Source organism: Phyllosticta citribraziliensis (genome assembly GCF_038025025.1).
Source record: "Phyllosticta citribraziliensis strain CPC 17464 chromosome Unknown J3D65scaffold_10, whole genome shotgun sequence".
NCBI classification, from domain to species: Eukaryota; Fungi; Ascomycota; class Dothideomycetes; order Botryosphaeriales; family Phyllostictaceae; genus Phyllosticta; species Phyllosticta citribraziliensis.
The window spans coordinates 1,575,037-1,598,606 of record NW_027117347.1 but is presented as its reverse complement, the minus strand read 5'-3'; the positions used below and the strand labels follow the sequence as shown (position 1 = coordinate 1,598,606).

The 23,570-nt window shown below is 56.5% G+C and overlaps 7 protein-coding genes across 7 annotated transcripts; 4 read left to right on the top strand and 3 right to left on the bottom strand.

Moving 5' to 3' along the window:
* Positions 1-2,145: 2,145 nt before the first annotated feature.
* On the top strand, positions 2,146-4,333 carry J3D65DRAFT_76970 (transmembrane amino acid transporter protein-domain-containing protein). The gene is made up of 5 exons (XM_066804174.1): positions 2,146-2,603; positions 2,656-2,813; positions 2,863-3,109; positions 3,160-3,518; positions 3,574-4,333. The coding sequence occupies exons 1-5, from the start codon at positions 2,417-2,419 to the stop codon at positions 4,003-4,005; spliced, it is 1,383 nt and encodes a 460-aa protein (XP_066652679.1). The 5' UTR covers positions 2,146-2,416; the 3' UTR covers positions 4,006-4,333.
* A 1,274-nt stretch (positions 4,334-5,607) lies between these two features.
* On the top strand, positions 5,608-6,817 carry J3D65DRAFT_77304 (glycosyl hydrolase catalytic core-domain-containing protein). Its single transcript, XM_066804179.1, has one exon. It carries the CDS (start codon positions 5,890-5,892, stop codon positions 6,673-6,675), a length of 786 nt encoding a protein of 261 aa, XP_066652678.1. The 5' UTR covers positions 5,608-5,889; the 3' UTR covers positions 6,676-6,817.
* Positions 6,818-7,948: 1,131 nt separating this feature from the next.
* Positions 7,949-9,971, top strand: J3D65DRAFT_77040 (major facilitator superfamily domain-containing protein). Its single transcript, XM_066804175.1, has 4 exons — positions 7,949-8,268; positions 8,329-8,429; positions 8,495-9,057; positions 9,110-9,971. Exons 1-4 carry the CDS (start codon positions 8,134-8,136, stop codon positions 9,769-9,771), a joined length of 1,461 nt encoding a protein of 486 aa, XP_066652677.1. The 5' UTR covers positions 7,949-8,133; the 3' UTR covers positions 9,772-9,971.
* Positions 9,972-10,903: 932 nt separating this feature from the next.
* On the bottom strand, positions 10,904-13,532 carry J3D65DRAFT_634959 (actin-bundling protein Sac6). Its single transcript, XM_066801268.1, has 3 exons — positions 13,111-13,532; positions 12,352-13,058; positions 10,904-12,306 (listed from the first exon to the last, which is right to left on the bottom strand). Exons 1-3 carry the CDS (start codon positions 13,342-13,344, stop codon positions 11,289-11,291), a joined length of 1,959 nt encoding a protein of 652 aa, XP_066652676.1. The 5' UTR covers positions 13,345-13,532; the 3' UTR covers positions 10,904-11,288.
* Positions 13,533-14,338: 806 nt separating this feature from the next.
* Positions 14,339-18,399, bottom strand: J3D65DRAFT_670486 (uncharacterized protein; the record flags this gene model as incomplete). Its single annotated transcript, XM_066803288.1, has 3 exons — positions 14,339-15,085; positions 15,174-18,298; positions 18,378-18,399. 3 exons carry the CDS (start codon positions 18,397-18,399, stop codon positions 14,339-14,341), a joined length of 3,894 nt encoding a protein of 1,297 aa, XP_066652675.1.
* A 651-nt stretch (positions 18,400-19,050) lies between these two features.
* J3D65DRAFT_634954 (putative Pre-mRNA-splicing factor prp1) lies at positions 19,051-22,439 on the top strand. The gene is made up of 2 exons (XM_066801267.1): positions 19,051-19,425; positions 19,518-22,439. Exons 1-2 carry the CDS (start codon positions 19,070-19,072, stop codon positions 21,940-21,942), a joined length of 2,781 nt encoding a protein of 926 aa, XP_066652674.1. The 5' UTR covers positions 19,051-19,069; the 3' UTR covers positions 21,943-22,439.
* On the bottom strand, positions 22,145-23,569 carry J3D65DRAFT_76952 (uncharacterized protein). Its single transcript, XM_066804173.1, has 2 exons — positions 23,126-23,569; positions 22,145-23,069 (listed from the first exon to the last, which is right to left on the bottom strand). Exons 1-2 carry the CDS (start codon positions 23,150-23,152, stop codon positions 22,347-22,349), a joined length of 750 nt encoding a protein of 249 aa, XP_066652673.1. The 5' UTR covers positions 23,153-23,569; the 3' UTR covers positions 22,145-22,346.
* Position 23,570: the final 1 nt, after the last annotated feature.

Sequence of the window (23,570 nt, the reverse complement as noted above, 5' to 3'; positions counted from 1 at the left end):
GCGAGGAGGAGCGACGTGAAGGAGGCCGAGGTAGGTCGTGGATGGTGGGTTGGAGATGGAGATGATGCACGGTCGGACGGGACGACGTGTGGTGATGGATGATATTGAGGAGGCGGGAGGCTGGGGACTCGACGGCTGTTGGCGCCAAGAGCCTTCTGATGACTCATCCGTACCTCACTTCGCTAGCGGCGTCACCCCGGACGTCTGCCCGTCACAATAACACGACACGCACCGGCACCACCATGTCGCTCAAAGTACCGTCGCTATGTCATTTCGTCCTTCGTTGTGGCTCACAATTCCTGGCTCGGCATCATTGATTGATTTTGTCAGTCTTTGCATTCGGCGTTTACCAACAGCAAGCGATGCCCACTGAAATTTGTCAGCGGTGATTACTCTCGCCCCTCAATTCTTGGATGCTTGATAACTACACCACCAAACGCTCTTTCTCATCACTTTCCAAATCTGCTCGGCGCAAAAGAATGACTTGCCGTGTTACGGAGCTCCCCGACACGAGCTCAGCAAACAACCGTGTTCGACGGCACCGGGCCTTTTGATGTGAACATTGGTAGCCGCCAAGCTAAGACAAGTCCCGTCTTCGACTGTGCGTATCTCGACTCGAGATCCCCGGACCGCCCAAGATAAAGAGCCTGGGGTGTCATCACTTTACGGCCATGATAAGAGATAGCTTGTTTCACATTATAATCCACTCGAGCCCATCTTATTTATGCGGCGCAGCCAGTTTTTGACGCAAACCGGACCATGTCGTACATACGAATGTCAAGACTTTTTCATTACTATTGTGCTACTCTGCATGCCCGTCATATTCGGTAGGCCGGAACGCCCATGGTCCGACAAAGCGTGGCCCCTCCGTCATTGACTTGGAACGACTCCAATACCCCGCACGGTCGAAACAGCAAGCAGTGGACACGACTTTCCTTCTCAAGGCGGAGATCAAGCCGAATTCCCTGCAGACAGTCGATCACCGACCCAATGTATTGGTCGATCAGTCCGACAGACTCGCGTCAAGAACACGAGTCGAGCCAAAGGGGCAGGATTTCATCTGGCTGACGCGGTACTGTGACGATGATGAAGGCTCATGTAGCGCAAGAGAGCCGGCGTTTTGCTGGCGCGATGACGGAAAAGGCTGCCGGACTTTGAATACCCACGGACAAACAGATGCGGCTGGTCCGTTCCAGAACACGCTGATGGCCAGCGCTCCGTAGCCGAGAGCCATCGCCGACTTGCCATGACCGGCTCAACTTTGCTCCAGAACATCTCGACGAGTCTTGTTGAAACTTAGGTCTCCCGCTGCCAATTATACACGATCCGCTTCGAGTCTGGAGAGTGCAAGCCAGCCATCCCCTGAAGCCCGCTTCGGATTTAGTCTGTGGAGAGTCTCGGTGGAGAAAGGTCAGGTCGGCCCTGGGGAATCCGCACAACATTGACCGGGAATCACCCGGGGTTGTGTGGTCTTGCATCCCACAATCCCGCAACGTCGTTGGACCCCAAGGAGAACGGATGAGCATTTGACGTCGGCGTCTCTCAAAGGGGCAATGGGTGGCCTGGTCGGGCGGAGGGCAAAAAAGCAGAGGCCAGATGCCGAATCCGCACCCAAACACCGTCAACTCCCACGTGAGGAGATCAATACGGCCTTTTGAGGCTCGCCGGAGGCGTCACGAGCGCAGATACCCTCCTCAACTGCGTTAGCCATCTCAGTCCAGGTCGGCAGCATCCGGAGCAACACGGGCGGTGACGGTATCGGTCCCGAATTCGGGCCCTCCCGCACGGCTTCGGACCGACAAAAAGGAACAGGAAAAGCGCCTCACAGCCCTACGACGGCTACGATGCGCCACCATGACCAACATTGACCTGCCAGAGGCCGTCTCTCGCATCATCGTGTGCTTAAGAGACCCTGAAAGCAGTGTCTCGACGAGTTCCCCAGTTCTTGCGCGCATCATGAGATCTTTTGAGATAGCCGTCCCATTAGCGTGGCAATGGGCTCCTAAATGGTGGGTCTGCGCCGTTGAACCTTGCTTTCTTTTACATAACTGAAGCGAGCTCAACCAGGGAACCAGCAGAATTCTCACGCAGAGGCCAGTTTTGTACCGGCGCCTTCCCCCAACCAGCTCGAGCTCGATTACGTCTGAAAGATAGCATCACCCAGATAATTAGCCAATTCTGTGGGCAAAGCCAGGACGGCGGGCCTTTGTCGCCCTCCACATTTAACGCGACTTCCCAGCCGACAGCTTCTGGCGTACCCCAACCTTTACTCACCTTCTTCCTCTCTCGAACACGTGTCTGCCGTGTCTTCTGTGGGGCCGGCACTAGTAAGCCCTAGTCGCTTCTCCAGCTGCTCAAAATCCTTGATCCTCTCCTCATCCGCTCCGCACACGAACAACGACACGCATTTGGCAAGATGGAAGCTCCCGAGAAGATTCACCACCCGGACGACGTGACCAAGGAAAAGGAATCCTCCTTCACGCCGGAAAATGACAGCGAAGCGGCACCAACCTTCAAGGTCGAGGGCGAAGTCGACGTTTTTGGCGACGAAGCCAGTGCCGAAGTCAAGTACAAGACCATGGCTTGGTGGCAGGCTGGCATGGGTACGTCTTGAATTGACATGTCAACATCTCATCCCTGTGCTGACTTGCCCAGTCATGATTGCCGAAAACATTTCCCTTGGAATTCTCTCCCTTCCTGCCGTCATGAAGGCGATTGGTCTGGGACCCGGTCTCATCGTTTTGCTTTGTCTCTGCTTGATTACCACTTACTCGGGTTACCTGTACTATGTTTTCAAGATGAAGTACCCCTTCGTACGTGTCAACTTTTTGCGTTTACGGAATCTTTGACTGACCGAGACAGATCAACAACGTTGCAGATGTCGGTGGCATCATCTTTGGAGCGTGGGGCCAGGAGCTTGTTGGACTTGCGTACAACATTTTCAACATCTTCTGCATGGCCAGTCACGTCCTCACGTTCATGATTTGCTTCAACGTAATTACCGAGCACGGCACTTGCACTCTTGTCTGGGGTGTTGTCGCGGTGATTGTCTTCTTCCTGTTCTTGATCCCGAGGACCCTGAAGAATGTGTCGTACTTTTCGATCGCCTGTAAGTTGAGCCGCGCTCTCGAGTTGGAATGATGCCTAACCGCCACGCAGCCGCGCTTAGCATCGGTTCCGCCGTTGTTCTCACCATGATCGCCCTTGGTGTTTCTCCCAAGCCGAACGCTCACATTACCGGATTCGCCCACCCTTCGTTCCCGGCAGGCATGCTCGAGACCACCAATGTCGTCTTTGCCTTTGCCTGCCACAACTCGTTCCCCGCCCTGATTTCCGAGCTCAAGGACCCGAGAGACTTTCCCAAATCCCTGGCTATGCTGCAGATTGTCAACACGATCCTGTACGTCATCGTGGCGGTCGTCGTCTACCGCTACGCCGGTGACATGGTCACCGCACCCGCGCTTGGTAGCACTGGGTTCCTTGTCCGGAAAATCGCCTACGGCATTGCCCTCCCCACGGTAAGAAGGCTACAAACCCTATCCCGATTAAGCGCTAGAACTAATGGCGAACCAGATCATCATCGCTGGTGTCATTTTCGGCCACCTGTCGTGCAAGTCGTTCTACCTGCGCATCTTCAAGGGCACGCCCTACCTGCACTCTCGTGGCTTCGTCGCCACGGCCTCGTGGCTCGGTATCGACGCCGCCATTTGCGTCGTCTCGTTCATCATCGCCGCCAGCATCCCCAACTTCAGCAACCTGCTCGGCTTCGTCTCGTCGCTCTTCGCGTCCCTCTTCAGCTATGCGCTCGGCGGCATCATGTGGCTGCACGTGTACAGGGGCGACTACTTTTCCGGACCCAAGCGCATCGCCGCCTTTGCAGCCGCCGTCGGTCTGATTCTCATCGGCGCCGCCATTTGCGGCCTGGGTCTGTACGCGTCCGGCAAGGCCCTGCATGACGACTCGAGCGGTGCCAGCTGGAGCTGCGCCGACAACTCGCAGTCGTGAGGATGCTTCCATTTGCTACGAAGCGGAGTTGTTTCTTTGGTTTTCCTTGATTAACGAATCCGGAGAAAGCGGCGTGTTGTCTTTTTACGATCTTTTTCCCCTCTTGCGCGACCTGGCGGGCTATTATACTGGTTATATACCCACAAGACTTTTTGACGAATGAAGATGAAATATGAATTCACAGTTATTCCCTGCCTGTCTTATATGCGTGCTCACAGTGCTGAACCATGGGTTCCCAGTTGCGTCTTGTTGCGCCTTTGTCACGATGATATCGTGCTTGAGGTCGTCGTTGCTTGATCCATTGGTAGCGCGCCGGTCTAGCTGCATTGGCTGCTGGTGCCATGTATGATTGATAGTCGGACGAGCCGTCGACCATAGTGATATTGGCGGTACGAGTAACTTGGAGTAGCTCATCCCTGGGGACCGCATCTCATTGGCCTTGGTGCAGTCCTGTTTGACTTGGAGATGAGCAGGTGATGGCCGCTCGATTGACCTCAACAAGGTCGGGAAAAGGCTTGGCGCATCCAAGCTGTCTACTCCTACACCTATAGCGCGTCTTCTATTGCCCAAAATGGACATTCAAATTTAGTCGTCCATGTCAACTCACGTGCTGCAGCGGTACTTCTTTCTTGGTCCTCCAGGCCATGCAACCTGCGCGCCCAACAGCGTTTCGTTTACGTACAACAACCGGCAGCCTATGCAAGGCTCCAGACCTACCGCTCGTTCGTGATCCCTTTCCCGACTTATTTGTAAATTCACCGAGCAGCTGTCCAGCGCGACTCTTCATTACTCACAAATTCCCCGCAAAGCGCCCCGCCATGATGTTGGAGAAGGTGGCCTACCCTGCGGCCACCTCTTTCCAGTCCTTTTCCGTTGCAAATGGAAACCGCTGGGTAGTGAGTAGACAGCGGGGCTCAGTGTGCCAGGTGGGTGGAGGACAACAGATCAGTCCACCGGGTTATTCGGCGATACGACGTCGCCACCGCGCAAGTCGGCGCGCGACGCTTCGGTGGTCCGCAGCTCGCGCAGGCGTGGTGTTTGCAGTTTGTCAGAGCAAGACGATCGCCTCCACCCGCCGTGCGAAAAAGACGTCGGTGGTGATGTCGCGTGTGACGTCGCCAGGGTGCGGCTGTGGTTGCCCTACAACGGAGACTTGGCCGACGGACGCGAAGGCCCCAGCTCACAAGCCAGGCGAGTCGAGCCGACTTGCCCCCTTCATCCCGCCAACAACACCAGAGCCTAAGGTACACACCTATCGCGATTCCGACGGTGATGCATTTATAAGCGCCCAGCGGATGCCATGCTCAACCAACTTTTAAAGGCGTCTTTGTCCACACTCCGCCTCCACTGCACTTCGCTTTTCGGCAAATGTGGTGAATTGGCGCTGCTGCTACCCGCCACGCCCCAGCTCATCTACGGGACCGTTTCTTCTTCGCGCACTACCTCATTCGCAGACGCTCTCCTGGACTTGCGCTTTTCCCCAGCCAGGAGCTCCGGCGCGTCTAGACTGCGCATCCGCCTCGCCATGGCGTCTCGGCTGCCGGCAGCCGGTGGTGGCTCGTCGCTTGCTGGGCTGGCTGAAGACAGCAGCCATTCTCTGCTGTTCTTGATTTTTTCCTTCTTCAGCTCGTCTCGTCTCCCGTCTTGAAATTATAGATTCAATATCGCCAAGTCTATTTCCGTCTCTCTTAGTCTCGTCGTCGTCGTCGTCGTCTATGCCTTTGCTGTTTGGAATATAAACAGAGATCCGGGATTGCAACCGGTTTTTCGTGCCTGGCAGATTTTCCGAATTCGTCGCCTTCTCCTAGCTGACGTGCAGGACAGCCCCGGACGAACCAGCGTTTGCGACGTCATACGTCCATCCGCCCTGGATCCTATCATTGTATGATTACCAGCTGCACTCCACTGTATCGCGGTCCACATTTCTTCGAGCGTCTTTTCTCCTGCTTCTTCCCCATAATGTTGTGCCGTCTCCACGCCTTGCTTCTCGCGGCAGCATTTTTCGCACTCATCGGGACAGGATCAGCGACGCGGTCCTCGAAGCGCGGCCTCGTCTATGTCCCCAGCTCGAAGCACCCGGATGATGGCGAAATCTTTGTCGACAATGGCTCGGACCTCACATGGTACTACAACTACGGCTACGCCGAGACGGACCTGTACGACAATACGTCGTTGAACTTTGTGCCCATGCTGTGGGGTGCTTCTGACGAAGACACATCGACGACGTTTCTGGACGCGGTTGAGAAGCTGCTTGATGATGGACGCAACATCACGCACGTGCTTGCTTTCAACGAGCCCGACGGAGGCCATTCGACGGGTGGCAGCAATGTGCCGGCAGATCTGGCGGCCAGCACGTGGAAGCGTCAGATTGAGCCGCTGCGCAAGAAGGGGGTCAAGGTGGGCGCGCCGGCCGTCACGAGTGCCCCGACTGGATTCACCTGGCTGCAAAACTTCTTCTCCGAGTGCGCGGGCGGCTGCCATCCAGACTTCATCCCCGTGCACTACTACGGCAACTTTGAGGGCTTGGCGAGCCACCTCGGCCAGGTCATGGCGACGTATCCAAACATGTCTGAGGTGTGGGTGACGGAGTTTGCGCTGGCCGAGGAGGATCTGAAGACGACGCAGACCTTCTTCAACCAGAGCATCGAGTATCTGGACAGACTGACGTGAGTAAATTTCCCTTGTCCTTTTGCATACTATTAACACCAATCCAGCAACGTCACGCGGTACTCGTACTTTGGCTCATTCCGCAGCGACGTGAGCAATGTCGGTCCGAATGTTGCCATGTTGAACCAGCAGGGCAAACTGACGGACATTGGGAGTTGGTATCTCGGTGGCAGTGCGACCAATGTCAAGCCCAAGGGCGCGGCTGGGCGTATTGGCACGTTTGATGGCTGGACAATTGTCGTCGTGTTGGCAGGCCTGTTTCATGCGGGTCTGTTTTTGGTCTGCTAATGGGGCGCGGGGTGAAAATTCTTGAAGTGAGTGGTGAACTTGAAGCTGTGTGGTGCTTTGCTGATTTTCAGGCTTTTAGAGGCACTGCGGCATCGGGAGTTGGTGGTCACTTTGGCACGTGTATAGCCCGCGGCATCTTCATGTACAGCTCATACATATATTGACGTCTACAGCATATTTTACTTGCAGTTTGTTCCAGGGCCCATTCAGCAAAGATTTCTCGATCCGCTCGCACCCCACACCAAGTCAGGTTCGCTCCGCATCTGAAGTCCCAACAAGCTTCCAACTTGCTCTTCAACAAGCATGTCTGACGTCGCCCTATATGCAACGAAGATTCGATCCGCATTCCACGCGAGTCATCGTGCATTGGCTGGTTTTAGCCACGCACACTATACGAGCAAAGAGTCTTCAAAAACGCCCCGAAGGTCAATCCAAAAAAGAGGAGGCCCGCAGTTCGGTGCAGGCTGGACCGATGCGCCCAATCATGCGTCTTTTCATCTCAGCTTCCCCATGGGGTAACGGGGTACAGGGAATAACAAGGTTGCTGCAACCCCGCATGCAGCCAAGACCCCGCTCGCGACCGCATCGCAATGATGCGCCGGGCATTGCGTCGACTCAAGCGGCGCGGCGACGGCTTCGGCGCGCTTTGCTGCTGGCGGACGTAGCGTCCTTGTTGCTGTCGTCGCCTGCTTGCTGACGTCGGACGGGAGCGCGATGCACAAAACGGCCGCCAAAGAGTTCGAGAAGCCCGTGGGTGTCGTGCTGCCGCGCGCACAAAGGCGCGCTCAACTCCGACGGCCATCTTGGTGCGGTCGACAGGTCTGTCGTGGTAGGACTGGCTCGTCCGAGTGGAGAGAGCTCGTGGTGGCAACAAATGACCACCCGCCGACTCCTGCGGCTATTGTCTATTGACGTGAATCGCGGGGTAGAGGCAGCCGCAGCGAGGTCAGACAGTCAGTCGCAAAGAGAGACGAGGAACAAATCAGGCCCCTGGCGCCAACGACCGGTAGGCACATCCATTGCATCTAGCCGCAGGTGGGTGGTTCCGTGCGTCTGGCTGTCTGCCTCTTCCCTGCGCGCCGCCGCTCTATATCACCCCGGGGCCTGGCCCTTTTGGCTAGCCGGTAGGTCATGCTGCTCTTGTTGCCCACTACGGCCTAAACCGACTCCATCATGGGCTTCAAGGCAATCGTACGCAGGAGGACGGCCCTCAAGGCCGGCAACGACACGCCCACGCGGGCCTCTGAGCTCACGGTGAGGGAGTCGTTGATGCCGCTGTTCCTTGTTACCATTTTGTACTTTTTATGGGTGTGTGCCTTTGCATTCTCTGTCCGTTTAAACGGTTGATCGGCTAACATACTTGCCCAGGGCTTCGCATATGGTCTCCTCGACACGCTCAACAAGCACTTTCAAAACCAGCTCCACATCACTCGGGCGAGATCGTCTGGTTTGCAAGGCGCCTACTTCGGGTCAGTCTCAATGTGTCCAAAGAGAATGCACTCCTTTCAAATTTCCCTTTCTCATTCTCGTCCAGTGCATACCCGCTCGCGTCTCTGGGCTTTGCCAACTACACGCTGCGGCACTATGGCTACAAGGCCACGTTCATGCTGGGCCTGATTCTGTACGGCATCGGCGCGCTCTGCATGTGGCCGGCGGGACTGAACAAGTCGTTTGGCGGCTTCTGCGGCGCAACCGTCGTCATCGGCAGCGGGCTGGGGTCGCTCGAGACGGCGGCGAACCCCTTCATGGCCGTGTGCGGCCCGCCCAAGTACGCCGAGCTGCGCATCAACCTGGCGCAGGCCGTCCAGGCCGTCGGCACCGTCGTGGGCCCCGTGCTGGGGTCGCACGTCTTCTTCAAGAACACGGGCAACGACAGCAACAGCCTCAAGAGCGTCCAGTGGGTGTATCTCGCGATTGGCATCTTTGTGTTTTGCCTCGCCGCCGTCTTTTACATTGCCCGGATTCCCGAAGTCACGGACGCCGATATGGCGCTGCAGGCTGAAGAGACGCATGCCGGGACGAATGATCAGCCGTTTCGGAAACAGTATAAGCTGTTCCACGCGGCGGCCTCGCAGTGGTTTTACGTGGGTGCTCAGGGTGCGTTGATCCCCCCTCACACCTTCTGCGGGGGCATACTGACGCTCGGCAGTGGCCATCGCAACCTACTTCATCAACTACGTAACCGAGACGCGGCCGGGGACGTCGAACGCAACAGCAGCAAATTTCCTCGCCATCGCGCAGGGCTGCTTCGCCATCGGGCGGTTCAGCGGGTCGATACTAATGAAGTTCGTCAAGCCGCGCATCGTCTTCCTCGTGTACCTGACGGGCGTGGTGGCGTTCAACGCGGCGTCGATCAACACGGTCGGCAACACGGGGCTCGCCATGCTCAACATGACGCTCTTCTTCGAGAGCGTGTGCTTCCCGACCATCGTCGCGCTGGGCATCCGCGGCCTGGGCCGCCACACCAAGCGCGGCGCCGGCCTCATCATCGCGGGCGTCAGCGGCGGCGCGGCTGTCCCGGCCATCCTCGGTGCTGTCGCTGATAATCGCAATGATACTGGCTTCGCCATGGTCGTTCCGGTTGTTTTCTTCATTTTGTCGTGGTCGTATGCCCTGTGCGTCAATTATGTCCCAGCGTATCGCGAAGTCGCGGATAAGATTGGCGAGAGCGACATTGGGCTCAACCCGGAGGGCAAGGGCGCGGTCAGGGCGAAGGCGGTCGGCGACGAGGAGAGCGGGCTGGGCAAGGGGGAGGAGGAGAGAGTCGAGGTCGTGGGCGTGGATTCGGCGCACAAGGCGAACGTGTACTGAGGGCCTGCCTTCCCGTCTGTTTGCCGTGTTAGGCGTGTACATTGTCAGACGGATGGACGGACGGACGGACGGAGATCTGGAGACTGGGCGGCGGCGCTTTGTTTTGGCTGATGTACGACTGATTGACTGACCGACGACTACTACTTACTACTGACTTGCTGCGCGGTGGTGTACGACTGAGCGAATCGATAAATAGCTCGCTGTCGATAGACCGGCCGGCTTATACTACCATCTTCTGTCACTGTTGTCCACCCTCTCCAACATTGTCCAAAGACTCCGCTGCTACCGTCCGTCTGCTTGTCTGTCGGCAGTCAGTTGCCGTCATAAGGCGGACGACCCGCCCCGCATCAGAACGAGTTTATAGGTACAGACAGGGAGAACACCACGACTCCATCCGCAACTATCTCACCAGCGAGACTTTATCCATCGCCAGTACACATGTACAGAACAGAAGAGACTCGCTCGAACACATCAAAGCGGAACTCCAGCGGTTCCAACACTGACGCGTCCTTCTCCCCGCTCCCTTCCCATTCGCCGGTTTGTAGATCGAGCGGTGAAACGACAATCCCAAGCGCTTAAAAGAGGGAAAGACGATACATGTAGATAAAGGGGACCGGGCTAAAGAATCTTGAGAGAGAGGAGAGAGAGAGGCAAGATGCGCGCGACGAACCCTTCCCCCCCCCTTTGACGCATCAACTGTCCTCCCTCCCCTTCCTCTTCTCCTTCTCCTTCTCCTTCGCCTCTCTCTCCCATCCTCCTCATCGAGGAATAGAAAACTTTTTGCCCGGCGCACGCATCCAGACTCCGAGCTGCACATTCGCATTCATTTCATTCAAAACACCGGGCCCGCCTTGCCTCCTCCTCTCCTATACCCTCTTTCCCTTTCTGGCGGTCTGCCGCTCTACCTCACTTTCCGAGCTTCTGGTGCGACGGCCGGGCAGGGGGGAAGCTGGCCGCCCAACCGCTACATATCGTACGTACGTTTACTGCGGTGGGCTTGTTTGTGTGGCGTGGCGCGGCGTGGCGGAGCAGCAGGGTGAGTGCCTTGCGGGTGCCTACCCTGGGAGGAGGAGGAAGGGACGAGAATACGCCGCCAATCGATCCCAACAAGCAATTTCTCAGTCAATTGATAATATCAGGCTGGCACACGCGCACAGTTACCTCACTCTCCTCTGCACCAAGCAACAAAAAAACCACATTTAATAATCGATAATGGCATTCTTTTCGTCCGCTTTTCTTGCTGTCTGTCTGTCGAAAGTGCTCCCTCCCGCCCATCATCACTCCCCAGCATTTTCAGTCGGCCGTCATTCCATCATGCATGCATGCACTAAACCACTCATCTGCCATCTGCCACTGCCATCGACGTCCATCCCGTCTCTCGTCTCAACAAAGAAAGATGAGAAAGAAATATGGAGAAAAAAGGGGAATGGGGAACAGCAGTGAAAAAGGAAATATCAAGCATCGCCCATGGCCCATGGCTCGCCCCTTCAAGTGCCCAACAATGACAACGACAATGCTCAACCCATGCGCTCCGCCGTCGCCATCAAGCTGCCAATGAACGTCGTGATGAGCCTGCTTCTCACACTGCAAATGTCCTCGGGGACGAGCCAGATGGTGGCGCCCATCTTGCGCGCAATGGAGATGGCGAGCTTGGCGTTGGCGTAGCACTCGTCGGGCGTGCGGCCGGCCGCCACGAGGTCGTAGTCGACGTACGAGCTCTTCATGCCGTTGAGCACGTCGAGCAGGAAGATACCCTTGCCCAGCGACGAGTCCTTGAAGCTGCGGATCGCGGAGGACCGCCCGCCTCGTGATGCCGTGTCGTTGGCCCACTTCACCATGTCCGAGTCGGTCAGGTCGCGCTTGCCTAGGCGTTGCGCGAGGCCGGAGATCGTGTTGATGATGTCGCGGCGCATCAGCTGCCACACCAGTCCGAGTGTCAGCGTGCGCTGGCCGTCGGTCACGTCGGCGCCCTGGATGCCCACGAGGGAGAAGCCGAGCTGCTTGCCGAGCTCGACCGCATAGTTGGTGTTTTCGACGGCCTTGAAGCGCATCATCTCGCCACCCGACGGGGGCAGCTTGTTGACGTGTCGCCAGTTGACTGAGCCCGGAATCACCTTGTCGTAGGCCTGCAGAAGGATGCGTCCATCGCGCAGGTCATCAAAGAAGGACTGCACGTTGGGTTGGACGTCCAGCGAGTTGAGCCACAGCGTAAAGACACGGGCCTCGCGCTCGCCCTCGGCGTCGAAGTCTTCAATCTCGGCCTTCTCCTCCTCGGTAATGGCGTCCAAGCCGGGATGCGTGTTGAACAGGTTGGCGACGAAGGCCAGGTTGAGCTTGGGGTTTCCGGCCACGAGCGAGGTGGGCGTCAGGAACTTGCGGCAGTCGAGCCTGTCGGCGTTGTCGAGTACCTGCTCGGCACGCTGGAGAAGGTCGCGCGTCTGCAGGGGCGCACGGGAGCAAATGTCGGGCTTCAATTGGTTGAGCAGGACCGTGTAGTTTTCGCCGTCCTTGACGTCGGTGGAAAAGTTGGAGACACTACAATCGTCAGCTAGGCCCCGCCATACAGTCACGATTTCTTACGTTCTATGCCACTTGGCATTCTTGAGGTGGTAGTTGAACCAGCGCAGCAGGATCTGCTCAGGGGGCAGGCGCAGGAACTGCTCCAGCGTCTCGTCCTCCTCCAGCAGCCTGTACAGCTCGGGGTGGAGCTTGATGTCGATCTTGCCCAAAAGACCGCGGCGGATAATCTGCCAAATCAGACCCAGAATCAAGTGCTCGCGCACCTCGATAATGTCCTGGCTACCAATGTTGACGACAGAGCATCCAATACCCTTGGCCGACTCAATCACGATGTTGTTGTTCTCGGTCATATGGAAGTTGTTCAGACGGGAAATCTTCTTGCCCGGGCGGTTCAGGACACGCTCATCAATCGTGTCCGGAACGCTGTCGTTGATGAGCTTGGCCAGCACCAGGCCGTCCTTGCACTGGTCAAACATCTCAAACGTGTCGGTGGGGAAAGGAATGCGGTCCCCGATGTCCGGGTCGCCGGCCAGGACGGCATTGATGTGGCGCGTAAACTCGGTGCGCTCATCCTCGTTGATGGTGTGCGTAACGTTGGCCGACGAGCCCTGGACTTGGATTCTGCCGCCGCCGTGGCTTCCTTGCGACCTGTGGCCGAGGACGGTGGGCGAGGTGGGCGCACCAGCGCCGCTCAAGCCGCGCGGGCGCGTCGGACCCGTGTGCATGCGCTGCTGGGCGGGTGACGACTGGCGCAATTTGGAAATGAGCTGGAGCAGTATTGTCAGCAGAGGCACAGCAAAATCAGAGGTGTTGACTTGCATCGACATAGTCTTCGAGCTCGACGCGCCGCGAGCTGTCCAGCTCGACCTCCTTCAGCGCCTGTCTGACGACATCGTAGGGTTGCCTCTCGGCAGTCTGGGTAGCCTTGATGACGGTCGCCTCATCCAGGTAGCCCTTGTCTTCGACGTCGAGCTTGCGAAAGGCGTCGCTCAGGGAGTAGATCTCGGACTGGTCGAACTGGGGGTACTTGCGCTGTAGCTTGAGGACGTTCATGGTGGAGGTGGGGGGAGGGTGCGGAATGGAAGGGTGGGTGACGGGGTATAAGGGCTGAGTGTCTGCCTGGCAGTGGATGTGAATTGACTTGGCAGAGGGAGCGCAAAGATGTCGGTGACGTGAGCGAGACGAGAGACCGAGAGAGAGTTGGGCATGGGCGTTGGGCGTGGTTTCAAGCACAGCACACTCCGCTGCAGCGGACCGGGACCCGGCGCTCCCTGACGTATCCGCATCGCGGGGCTGAGCTGAGCTGCCGCCGGTTTGCCGCCGACTCTCTGCCATCACGTCTGCGTCCTACATCTCGGGGAGCGTTCTAGAAGTCGGTTCTTTCAGACATCTCACGCTTCATTCAATTCCTCCCTTCTCCATTGAGCGTCAAAGCAGTCTCTCATCTGCCAAGACCAGGCGCATGCAACCAGCGCCACGACGGTACCTGCGCCACACCGAGTCGTCATCCACAGGCAGCAGGAATTTGATTACATGAGGTTTACTTTGTCCCCATCCCCACAGCCAATTCGACCCAAGGCATTTGTCGCTTCGGATGCGAATAACTGCAATGAAAGCTGGAGAGGTAGCCTGAATCACCACAACGTCAGTGCCACAACTCGTCATTTCCTTTTGATTACTTGGGCAAAGTTGGTTCTGAACGCCTCCTGAAGACTCAAATTCTTGATTGAATGTGTATCGCGCTCTCACCAGTCGTGCGTGGGAGCCATTTGTCTTTCGATACCCACTTTGCTGTATGAAGAACACCGTGGCCGAATGCATATGCCATGCTCTACGACACTTTTGAACGCCTCCCTATGCTTGAATGACTTTTCCCACACGCCGTTCTCCAAGGACTCTGATACGATGCAATCAGACCCTCTCCTTCCGGCCCCGAAACGCCTATCCTATCCTGTTCCGATCTCCATTTCCATTTCTCTTGTCCTTGAACGCCTCCAATCTAGCCCGCCCAAAATCCATCTTGAATGCGTGTCGTCGTGATTCCAGATCATTCAGACGACTCGTCAGTCAAGTCTGCCAGATCGATGACGGTGGGTTCTGGCTCCTTCTTTGGACGCTTCGCAGTAGCGTCATGGCTGAGCTCACTTGACGACGACCTGGACTTGCGTTTGGGCGCCGCAGAACATTCGCTGTCGGTCGTGTCCTCAGAAAGGTCGATAATCAAGGTCTCTCTGCTTCCTGGAGGTCCACTGCTTGTGGTAGTTGTTGACTGGGTTTCACCAGCAGAGTGCTCCTCGGTTTCTGATTCGCTGCTCAGATCAACTATTTCAGCCATCTTCTCACTCTCCTCAAGCTTAACAGCAGATTCGGTAGAGCTGCTGCTGGGCACACTCATCACAGTACGCGTCGTGGTCTTTTGCGAGAGCTCCAACGTGTCTTGCGTGTATCTCGTTTTGCGCGTCTCCCGCGATGTTGAGCTCTGTGTGATTGACAAGGTCGATTCAACAGTCTGCCGGCAAATTGGCGTTGTTGATCTAGGCCTCGGGCTCGCTTTCCGTTGGCCAGTCGCAGATTCAACGGTTGAGATCGGAGAGGCACATGATTCGACGAGGGAGACAGGAGTGCAAGTTCTGGGGTCTTCATGCTGCTCAGAGCTGGAGAGCCATGCTTCCCGCAGCGTCGCACCCAAAGCCAGCGCCACGGTGCGGGCGACGCTATTTCCCACGATTTTCCACTGCTCAAGTGGCGATCCAATGATGACTTCGTGGTCGGGAAACCCCTGAGCGCGACGAGCCTCGAGTATGGTGAGCACACGATGTTGCCTCCAATGGAGCACCCGCCCATTTTTTTGCGTCGGCTTGGTTGGTCGAGGTTGTAATGACGTTCGTCAGCTCGTCACCAACGACACGGCGGTAAGCATTCGAGCCCTTGTAAGACTTCAGATCTGAACGTTTTGTCAAGTACCAGTCTTTCACTGGCTCTGGCATTGCGCCGCTCCCGATGGCGCTCATGGCTGAGGAGCCTGGGGGATTGATCGGGATGTGGGAGATCAATTGACGGTAACGGACCGTTTCCACCTGAAGGTTTCTGTGGCTGGGATGCGAGATACACGTCTGTACTCTACCATCTCCAATCCAAGGAAGGTCGTCCATGGCTTCAGCCGCCGAAGCAAACTTGAATGGTGTGGGCGTGAAGTCGCGCTCTCCAAATTTTCCATCATTAGCATGAGACCGGCCCAGAGCTCTTGCTCTTGAATTGTACTGAGGTGGATGTGAATGGGTCAGCGCAGGTGGTTGCTGGTGAGCCAGTCCGGGTGCTGAGATGTAGATGAACAGTCTTGACCTCGCCTGAGGACTGCCATGAGACCATGCATCTACCATTGAGGTCGAGACCTGATAGCCCATTCCAACAAGACAGCAAAGTAGCTGGGGGAAGACGTCAGAATGTGCCATTGTTACCACGTTCTCCAGCAAAGCGTATTTTGGACGATAAAAGTCGATAAAGGCAGCCACCGAAGCGACCATGGAGATGTTGCGAAGAGACTGCTCGCTCGACTTGTTCTCGTTCAGTCTGGAAAAGCCTTGACAGGGACTGCCGGCCGCGATGAAATCAATGTCGTTGTTGCTCGCGTACTTTTGGTGGTTCTTGTGGCCCTGTATTGCTTGAGCCAGGTAGTCGTTAACAGAGCCACAATACAGGGACGCTTCTTTGCCTCGCGGCTCGTTCGTGCGATAAGAGGCCACTGCGTTGCGACTCCAGTCAATAGCATGGGTCATCTCCACAGCCCCGCCCTCAGCAAGCCCACGACCGAAGTTTCCTCCTCCACAGAAGACATCAAGGCCCTTGAGTGACCTGGCTGACTCTTGAAGCGGATCCCATCCTTGGTTCAGACCAGGCGGAGGGGCGTCTAATCGTTCCCAATATTCGTCGCCATTGTGGTTGACAATGTGGGAACATAGGTACCAGTAGTTTGCACAACCATCACGGTTGTATGGTGCGGGAATCTTGTTGGCAGTGATCTGGTCTTCATGGTACCAGCGGACATGGCATCGTGGGTGAGAGTCAGAGATAGCGCCGACCTGCACTTGGTGAATTTCGTTTGTCCACACAAGTTCGTTCGGCCTAGCCTTGACATCCTTCAGATCTCTGTTACGCCTCAGAAGCTTGCGTACAGAGATGGTGGATCGCTTAGGGATGAACTTGACAACCGCAACAGGTTCCAGGAGCTCTTGTCCAGACTGCCGGCTGATTCGGTGTTGAGATTCCTCTTCAGAATCCACATCATCTTCTACATCGTCTTGCGAATCCACATCGCTGTCGGTCAAACGCCCAGGACGCACCAAGACCACGTCGCCACAGCAGTATTTCAGCATGCTTTCATCCATGAGTGAGTTCCCCTTCTTGCAAGCGCAACGAAAGTCGGCTTCCTTCAAACTCAGAAAGGAGTGCTCGTTGCGGTTGTATTTATGGCGGGCGAAATACTCCCCTGGCTTCCTGGAATTTGCGGTCGGCCCGTACAGGAAGTTCACCGCTACCTTGCGAACAATGTCTTTCTTCCAAGTCGGCGCACTACGGCAATTGCAGTGGTCGGATAGAAAGAGTTCGTTGGGATATGGATATCTCACTGTCTCTTTCTCCCCACTGGGTTTTCTCTCGGAAAGAATCGTCTGCTGTGGCTCATACAGCCAGAGAATTTTGCATCGCTCTCCTTGGACACCCTGGACATAGCCGTACCACATTTCGGCGCCATCTCTCCACCGAGTCTCTTCATCTGGCTCAATGGCAACGCAATCGCCTTCTTTGATTTTTAGATCCGCTGTGCTGACTTTGCTCTGTGCGTTGGCCTTGAGGTCTGTCTGGGTCTGAGACTTGGTAACTGCGTGGGCATTCGCATCAGAAAAGCCCATTTTGTGTTTGCGGGCCGTATCATGCCTCTCCAGCAAAGCTGTAGGACTCTTAATCGCGAGATGCTTATGGAATGGCATGTGTGCAAAGTTTCGGAATACGAAGGGCGTAACGATTGTTTGCTGTTCTTCCGGAGGAGATGTCTTGTCTGGAATGAAGTTGATGTCCCTCCAGAGTGGCTCACGGCACAGCGTGTCGTTGACTGAGGAACACTCCTTCCAGATGAATTCAGCATATGCCACAATGGCACTGCGGAAATCTTTGCCCTGAAACTGGGCTAGCCAAGCTTCAAAATGATTTGGACCTGCACGTGGGCCCTGGCGACCATGGCGCTTCGTGATCCAAACGTAAAAGTTGCGCTGAAAATCCGAGAGCGTGACGTTGTCATTTTCACTCATGTAATCAACCGCGTGTTTGGCAAGGTCAGCGACCCAGAGGAATGCGCGGTGGTATCTCTCATATTCCGGCGATGGTGATCCATCCAGGAGATACCAGAGTCTGGTATCAGAGGCGGACATCGATTGAATTGAAATACGCCCGGCTGCAGTTGGGAGATCGGGGTTGTAGGCATCGATTGCCAATGTTTGAAAGGGAACTCCTTGGACATACTTTTCGCCTCGGCTTGTAGATATGGTCGCATCAAAAAGTAGAGAATCGCAGCTCCGCTTGGCCGAGACGACGTGAAGAGGCTCCATCTCCCCTTCGTAATTTGCAAATTTCCGATCAGGCGCGGGCGGCCGATACATGCGGAAATTCGACACAGAGACCATTTGATACTCCGTATCACAATCTTCGGAGAGCAACTCCTCCACCAACTCATCCTCAAGCGTTGGCGGCATCGGTGGCTTCCATCCATCGTAGTGAGATGCCGGGAACACCAGCTGTGGTTGGCGGATCTCAACATTTGATTGACGTGGCGTTGCGTATCCGGAACCTTTTTGAGCTTCAACCGGTGTCGAAGGTGTGCTGAAGCCGCTCTTGGGGCGTTGGGAAGCGGATGAAACTGCTACGGCAGATGCAGCAGCCTCAAGCAATGGGGCCTCATCCAGCTCCGGCCGCTTTCGTGTAGCAACGTCGTCGTTCCAGGCTTGAAAAACATCCTCTGTGGGCATGGTTAGTTGAGCTTGGGTTGTACTTTGCAGACTGGGTGAGTTGCAGCTCATACGCAAGGGCAAACGAACCTTCGGTAAGCTCTGCTGGCATTGTAAATGCAGCGAGCCGAATGACACGTGGAGCGGGTTGGATGAAGACAACCAGGCGGTGATCAATGCCTGTTCTCAAGACGAAGGAGTGATGAATGGCTGCTGAAGTAATGGGCTTTCAAAGTAAACCATGTGGACGTCGGAGTGTTGGAGTTTATGTACTAGGACCCCGCGTGGACGCGAGTTGGCGACGCGTCGGGGGCTCGACGCGTGAGGCTGGCGGGAGGGGCCGAGAGGTTCCGTTCATGGAGCTTCCATGTCGAATTTTGAGAGATACTCGTAGAAAGTTCAAATTTGCTGGGGCGCCGAGGGACAGCTTTGGTGGTTCCATGATGGAGACCATGGTACTGCAAGGTAAGCGCGTGCCCGCCGCCGCCCTGAAAAAGCCCGCACTGTCGGAACGCTTAGTGGTGCTGACACATCTCAGTGGAGAGCAGTGCATTGCCCAAGTATTATTGAAGCGTAGGTGCATGATGATAGAATGAGGCAGTTCTGCCATGAAGCAGACGGAGGGAGAAATATTGGTTTGTTGCCGACTGCATCCCGTGGGTAGAAGCTGGGGTAGAGCTGTTCACCTAATGCGGTTAGCGGCTCGTGGTTAGGGCTTAACATTTCATCCACCTTGGCCAGGCTCAAGTCCAACAAACAATCACAACAGTCATCGCCACATCATGTCAGGTCGCCGGGACTTTCTCAACCAGCCTGCGCCAGAAAACTACGTCGCCGGTCTTGGCCGTGGTGCCACCGGCTTCACCACTCGCTCCGACTTGGGTCCTGCGCGCGAAGGGCCGTCGGAGGAGCAGATCAAGGAAGCGCTCGCCAAACGCGCAGCCCAGCTTGGCCAGGCACCGCCCACGGCTTACGGCGCGCCCGCAAAGGAAGAAGACGAAGACGACGAGCGATTTCAAGATCCCGAGAACGAAGTCGGCTTGTTTGCAGGCGGCACCTACGACCGCGACGATGACGAGGCCGACAGGATATACCAGGAGGTGGACGACCGCATGGACAAGCGGAGAAAAGCACGAAGGTTGGTCTTCCTTTCCTTGTTCCCAGTCGAATTGGGGCATTTGGTTTATCAAACTTGCATGGACAGGCTACCGACACCTTGAATCCGTTTAGGGAGGCCCGCGAAAAGGCGGAGCGCGAAGAATACGAACGAAACAATCCCAAAATCCAGCAACAGTTTGCCGACCTGAAACGCGCACTGAGCAGCGTCAGTGAAGAGGAATGGGCGAGCCTGCCAGAGGTTGGAGACTTGACGCGCAAGAACCGGAGGGAGAAGCAAAACATGAGGCAGAGGTTCTACGCCGTGCCGGACAGCGTCATTGCATCAGCGCGCGACTCGTCCCAGCTGGAGACGAGTATACCCTCCGGCGAGTCGGAGAATGCAGACGGCACCATGACCAATTTTGCAGACATTGGAGCGGCCCGTGAAAAGGTGCTCCAAGTCCGTTTGGACCAGGCAACGCAACAACCAGGGACCGAGACGGCAGTTGGAGGCACGTCTTCCAGTATCGATCCCAAAGGCTACCTCACGAGTCTGTCAAAAACGGAAATCCAGTCGGGAGAAGTCAACGTGGGAGACATCAAGCGCGTTCGAGAGCTTTTGGAGTCTGTCATCAAGACCAACCCCAAACACGGCCCTGGCTGGATCGCGGCAGCACGTCTTGAAGAGGTGGCTGGAAGGATTGTGGCGGCGAGAAGCACTATTGCAAGAGGCTGTGAACATTGCCCCAAGTCGGTCGACTGTTGGCTGGAAAACATTCGCCTCAACGACAATCACAATGCCAAAATCATCGCAGCCAACGCCATCAAGAACAACATTACATCTGCGCGTCTCTGGCAAGCAGCCGCAGATTTGGAAACAGACCTGAGGGCGAAAAAGAGGGTATTGCGGCAGGCTCTGGATGCCGTTCCTCAGAGTGTGGATTTGTGGAAGTCTGCCATTGCATTGGAAGAGGATCCCGCGGATGCACGTCTCATGCTCGCCAAAGCCACCGAGATCATCCCTCTTTCAGTAGAGCTTTGGCTTGCTCTTGCGCGCTTAGAGACTGTGGATAATGCTGAATTGGTACTCAACAAGGCCCGCAAAGCTGTTCCCACGAGCCACGAAATTTGGCGAGCTGCTGCCATCTTGCAAGAGCAGCAGGGCAAGACAGACATGGTCTTCAAAGTCATGGCGCGTGGAATCAAATCGCTTGCAAAAGAGTCGGCCATGCTGAAGCGCGAGGAATGGATTACCGAGGCTGAAAAGTGCGAAGATGACGGCATGGTCATCTCTTGCCAGGCCATCATCAAGGAAACTCTCAGTTGGGGCCTGGATGAGGACGACGACAGAAAAGAAATCTTCATGGAAGATGCACGCGGAAGCATTGCACGAGGCAAATACGAGACTGCTCGCGCCATCTACGCCTACGCTCTCAGAATCTTCCCAACGTCAAAGTCAATCTGGACGGCAGCTGTCCAGCTCGAGCGCAACCACGGCACAAAAGAAGGTCTCTGGAACCTGCTGGAAAAGGCCGTCGAGGCTTGTCCAGCGGCCCAAGAGCTCTGGCTCCTCTTTGCCCGCGAGCGCGAGCAAGCAGGCCAAATCGACGAGGCTCGCGACGTCATCAGTCGAGCCTTTAGGCAAAATCCCAACAACGAAGACATTTGGCTGGCAGCCGTCAAGATGGAAGCCGAGCACGGAAACCACGACAAGGCGCGGGAACTGCTCATGGTTGCACGGCGCGAAGCAGGCACCAACCGCGTGTGGTACCGGTCTGTGGCATACGAGCGCCAACTCGGCAACCTGGATGCAGCGCTCGACCTGGCCACCCAAGGTCTGCAACTCTTTCCCAGAGAGCCGAAGCTGCACATGCAAAAGGGCCAAATCTACGAGCAACTCGCCAAAATTCCACAGGCCCGCGAAGCTTACCAAGCCGGCACGCGCGCTTGTCCCCAATCCGTGCCCCTCTATCTCCTTCTCTCGCGGCTCGAAGAGCGCGCCGGTGCCGTCGTCAAGGCGCGCTCCGTCCTGGACCGCGCGCGTCTTGCCGTCAAGAAGAACCCTCACCTCTGGACCGAGTCGGTGCGGCTTGAGCGCCGCGCTGGCAACATCTCGGCAGCGCAAAGCATCATGGCGCAAGCGTTGCAGGAAGTGCCCAACAGCGGACTACTGTGGGCCGAGAAGATTTGGCACCTGGAGCCGCGGACGCAGCGCAAGCCGCGCAGTCTGGAAGCCATCAAGAAAGTCGACAACGACCCGGTGCTCTTTGTGTGCGTGGCGCGCATCTTCTGGGGCGAGCGACGTCTCGAAAAGGCGGCCTCGTGGTTCGAAAAGGCCATTCTGCTTGATGCCGACTTGGGCGATACGTGGGCGTGGTACTATCGATTTTTGTGCCAGCACGGCACCGAGGAGAAGAGGGAGGAGGTAGTTAACAAGTGCGTTCTCAGCGAGCCCAGGCACGGCGAGGTGTGGCAGACCGTTTCGAAGGATCCGGCGAATGTGGGCAAGGGCGTGGAGGAGGTGCTCAAGATGGTGGCGGCAAAGCTGGAAGGATAAGCAGCACTGACTGCCCTCTGGCCAGCTTGCAACGACAGGGTATTTGAAAAGAGCGGGAATGGCTGAGTTTTGGGTGCCTGAGACTCTGCGCACTCTAGGCGAAGAAAAGCAAGGGCGAAAGGTGCATGACCAGAGCACACTGGAAAAGACAATTGCGGAGATAGATGTCATTCCGACCTTATTAAGCTGGATTCGATCCGCCTTTTGTTCCTTCTATTGCCCGAGACGGTCGCTAATATACTCAGTCAAGAGTCAAGGTCTCTCATTAGCAAGAAACACGCTTCAAAAAAGCCCCCAATCCAGAATCCATCCACCATTCGTTGATCCAAGCCAACAACCAAACCACCTCCCCCTTCCCCTGTCCCCCTCCCCAGCACACCCACCGCACATCCCCCCACCTGCCCCTACGGATTCCCATAATACCCGGGCCGATCCCTCACATGCCCGCCGCGCCTAACCCAATCCTCCACAACCGCCGGCTCATCATCATCATGCACAAACGTCCTCAAAAACTTGTCGACGCGATACGCGCCGACGGGATGGTCGCGCCGGCGCCGCTCCGCGCGCCACTCGTCCTGCTCCCAGTACGCCTCGATGTCGATTTCCATGGCGGCGCGCAGCTCGTCGATGCGCCAGTCACCCCGGATGCTCTCGCGGGCCATGGTTGACTGGATGGCGGCGGCGATGGCGTCGAGTTGGAGCGTGTACCACGTGGCGTGCTGGCGCCGCTGCCGCTGCTGCTCGGTTTCGACGTCGTCGTCGTCGGCGTCTTCCTCGCTGCCGAGCGCGAGCAGGCGCGCCAGCTGCGTCGCGAAGCCGCGGTCCATCAAGCCCAGCGTGCGCAGCACGTCGGGGATGCTCATCTCCGCGGCGACGGGGTCGGTGGTCGTCGTGGGAGAAAAGGGCGGCGCCAGCAGGGCGGCGAGCAGGCGGCAGCGGTTGACGTTGAGGCGCGCGCTGAGCAGCGGGATCTGCGCGGCGGCGGAGTCGCTGATGCCGCGGTCGTGGATGAAGGAGAGCAGGATGGCGTCGATGGCGGAGGCGTGGGCGGCTTGGGCGGCGACGAGGGCGGCGAGGTCTTTGAGCTGTGGGGGCGGCGGTAAGAGGGAGGGGTGTAGTGGGGATGGCTGGGCTGTGGTGAGTCGGTGTGGTGAGAGAGATGTGGGAAGGGGAGTGAGCTTACTGGGTCGAGTGTTTGTGGCTCTGCCATGATGTGAGGTGCGGCTGATTGCGGTGCCTGGGGATTTGCGTATTTCCTAGGCAGCGTCGTTTGCTTTTGGTAGGGAGTTTTATAGGTGTTGGCGGCCGAGGCGTGGAGTGGCTACCGAAGTAGCGGGCCAGTTATGGTGTTTGAGCTTTGTGGCCTAAAGGCTGGTAGGTGAGAAGAGAGATGAACTGGTCCAGGAGTAGTCGAGCGGAAATAAACATGTAGGCTCGTGAAGTGAAGTGAATGTGATAGTGATCTTTTGTCCGCCTAATAGCAAAGTGACTAGGCGCATGCGATCCACTGCGTACTAAACAGATGTATTTTACAAGATGTCAAAGGCGTGGGGTTTTAAAAGAGCTGATACCTCCTTGCACAGAGAGATTGGACCAGACAGCACAACCCAAGAACACACTGACATAGA

Bases quoted from the DNA above. Each gene is read 5' to 3' on its own strand.
- J3D65DRAFT_76970 (XM_066804174.1), top strand. From the start codon at position 2,417: ATGGAAGCTCCCGAGAAGATTCACCACCCGGACGACGTGACCAAGGAA. The intron at 2,814-2,862 runs GTACGTGTCAAC...TGACCGAGACAG, and splicing joins TCAAGATGAAGTACCCCTTC to ATCAACAACGTTGCAGATGT. The intron at 3,519-3,573 runs GTAAGAAGGCTA...ATGGCGAACCAG, and splicing joins ACGGCATTGCCCTCCCCACG to ATCATCATCGCTGGTGTCAT.
- J3D65DRAFT_77304 (XM_066804179.1), top strand. From the start codon at position 5,890: ATGATTACCAGCTGCACTCCACTGTATCGCGGTCCACATTTCTTCGAG.
- J3D65DRAFT_77040 (XM_066804175.1), top strand. From the start codon at position 8,134: ATGGGCTTCAAGGCAATCGTACGCAGGAGGACGGCCCTCAAGGCCGGC. The intron at 8,269-8,328 runs GTGTGTGCCTTT...ATACTTGCCCAG, and splicing joins CCATTTTGTACTTTTTATGG to GGCTTCGCATATGGTCTCCT. The intron at 9,058-9,109 runs GTGCGTTGATCC...GACGCTCGGCAG, and splicing joins GTTTTACGTGGGTGCTCAGG to TGGCCATCGCAACCTACTTC.
- J3D65DRAFT_634959 (XM_066801268.1), bottom strand. From the start codon at position 13,344: ATGAACGTCCTCAAGCTACAGCGCAAGTACCCCCAGTTCGACCAGTCC. The intron at 13,059-13,110 runs GCAAGTCAACAC...ATACTGCTCCAG, and splicing joins AGCTCGAAGACTATGTCGAT to CTCATTTCCAAATTGCGCCA. The intron at 12,307-12,351 runs GTAAGAAATCGT...TGACGATTGTAG, and splicing joins AATGCCAAGTGGCATAGAAC to TGTCTCCAACTTTTCCACCG.
- J3D65DRAFT_634954 (XM_066801267.1), top strand. From the start codon at position 19,070: ATGTCAGGTCGCCGGGACTTTCTCAACCAGCCTGCGCCAGAAAACTAC. The intron at 19,426-19,517 runs GTTGGTCTTCCT...GAATCCGTTTAG, and splicing joins AAGCGGAGAAAAGCACGAAG to GGAGGCCCGCGAAAAGGCGG.
- J3D65DRAFT_76952 (XM_066804173.1), bottom strand. From the start codon at position 23,152: ATGGCAGAGCCACAAACACTCGACCCA. The intron at 23,070-23,125 runs GTAAGCTCACTC...ACCACAGCCCAG, and splicing joins AGCCACAAACACTCGACCCA to CCATCCCCACTACACCCCTC.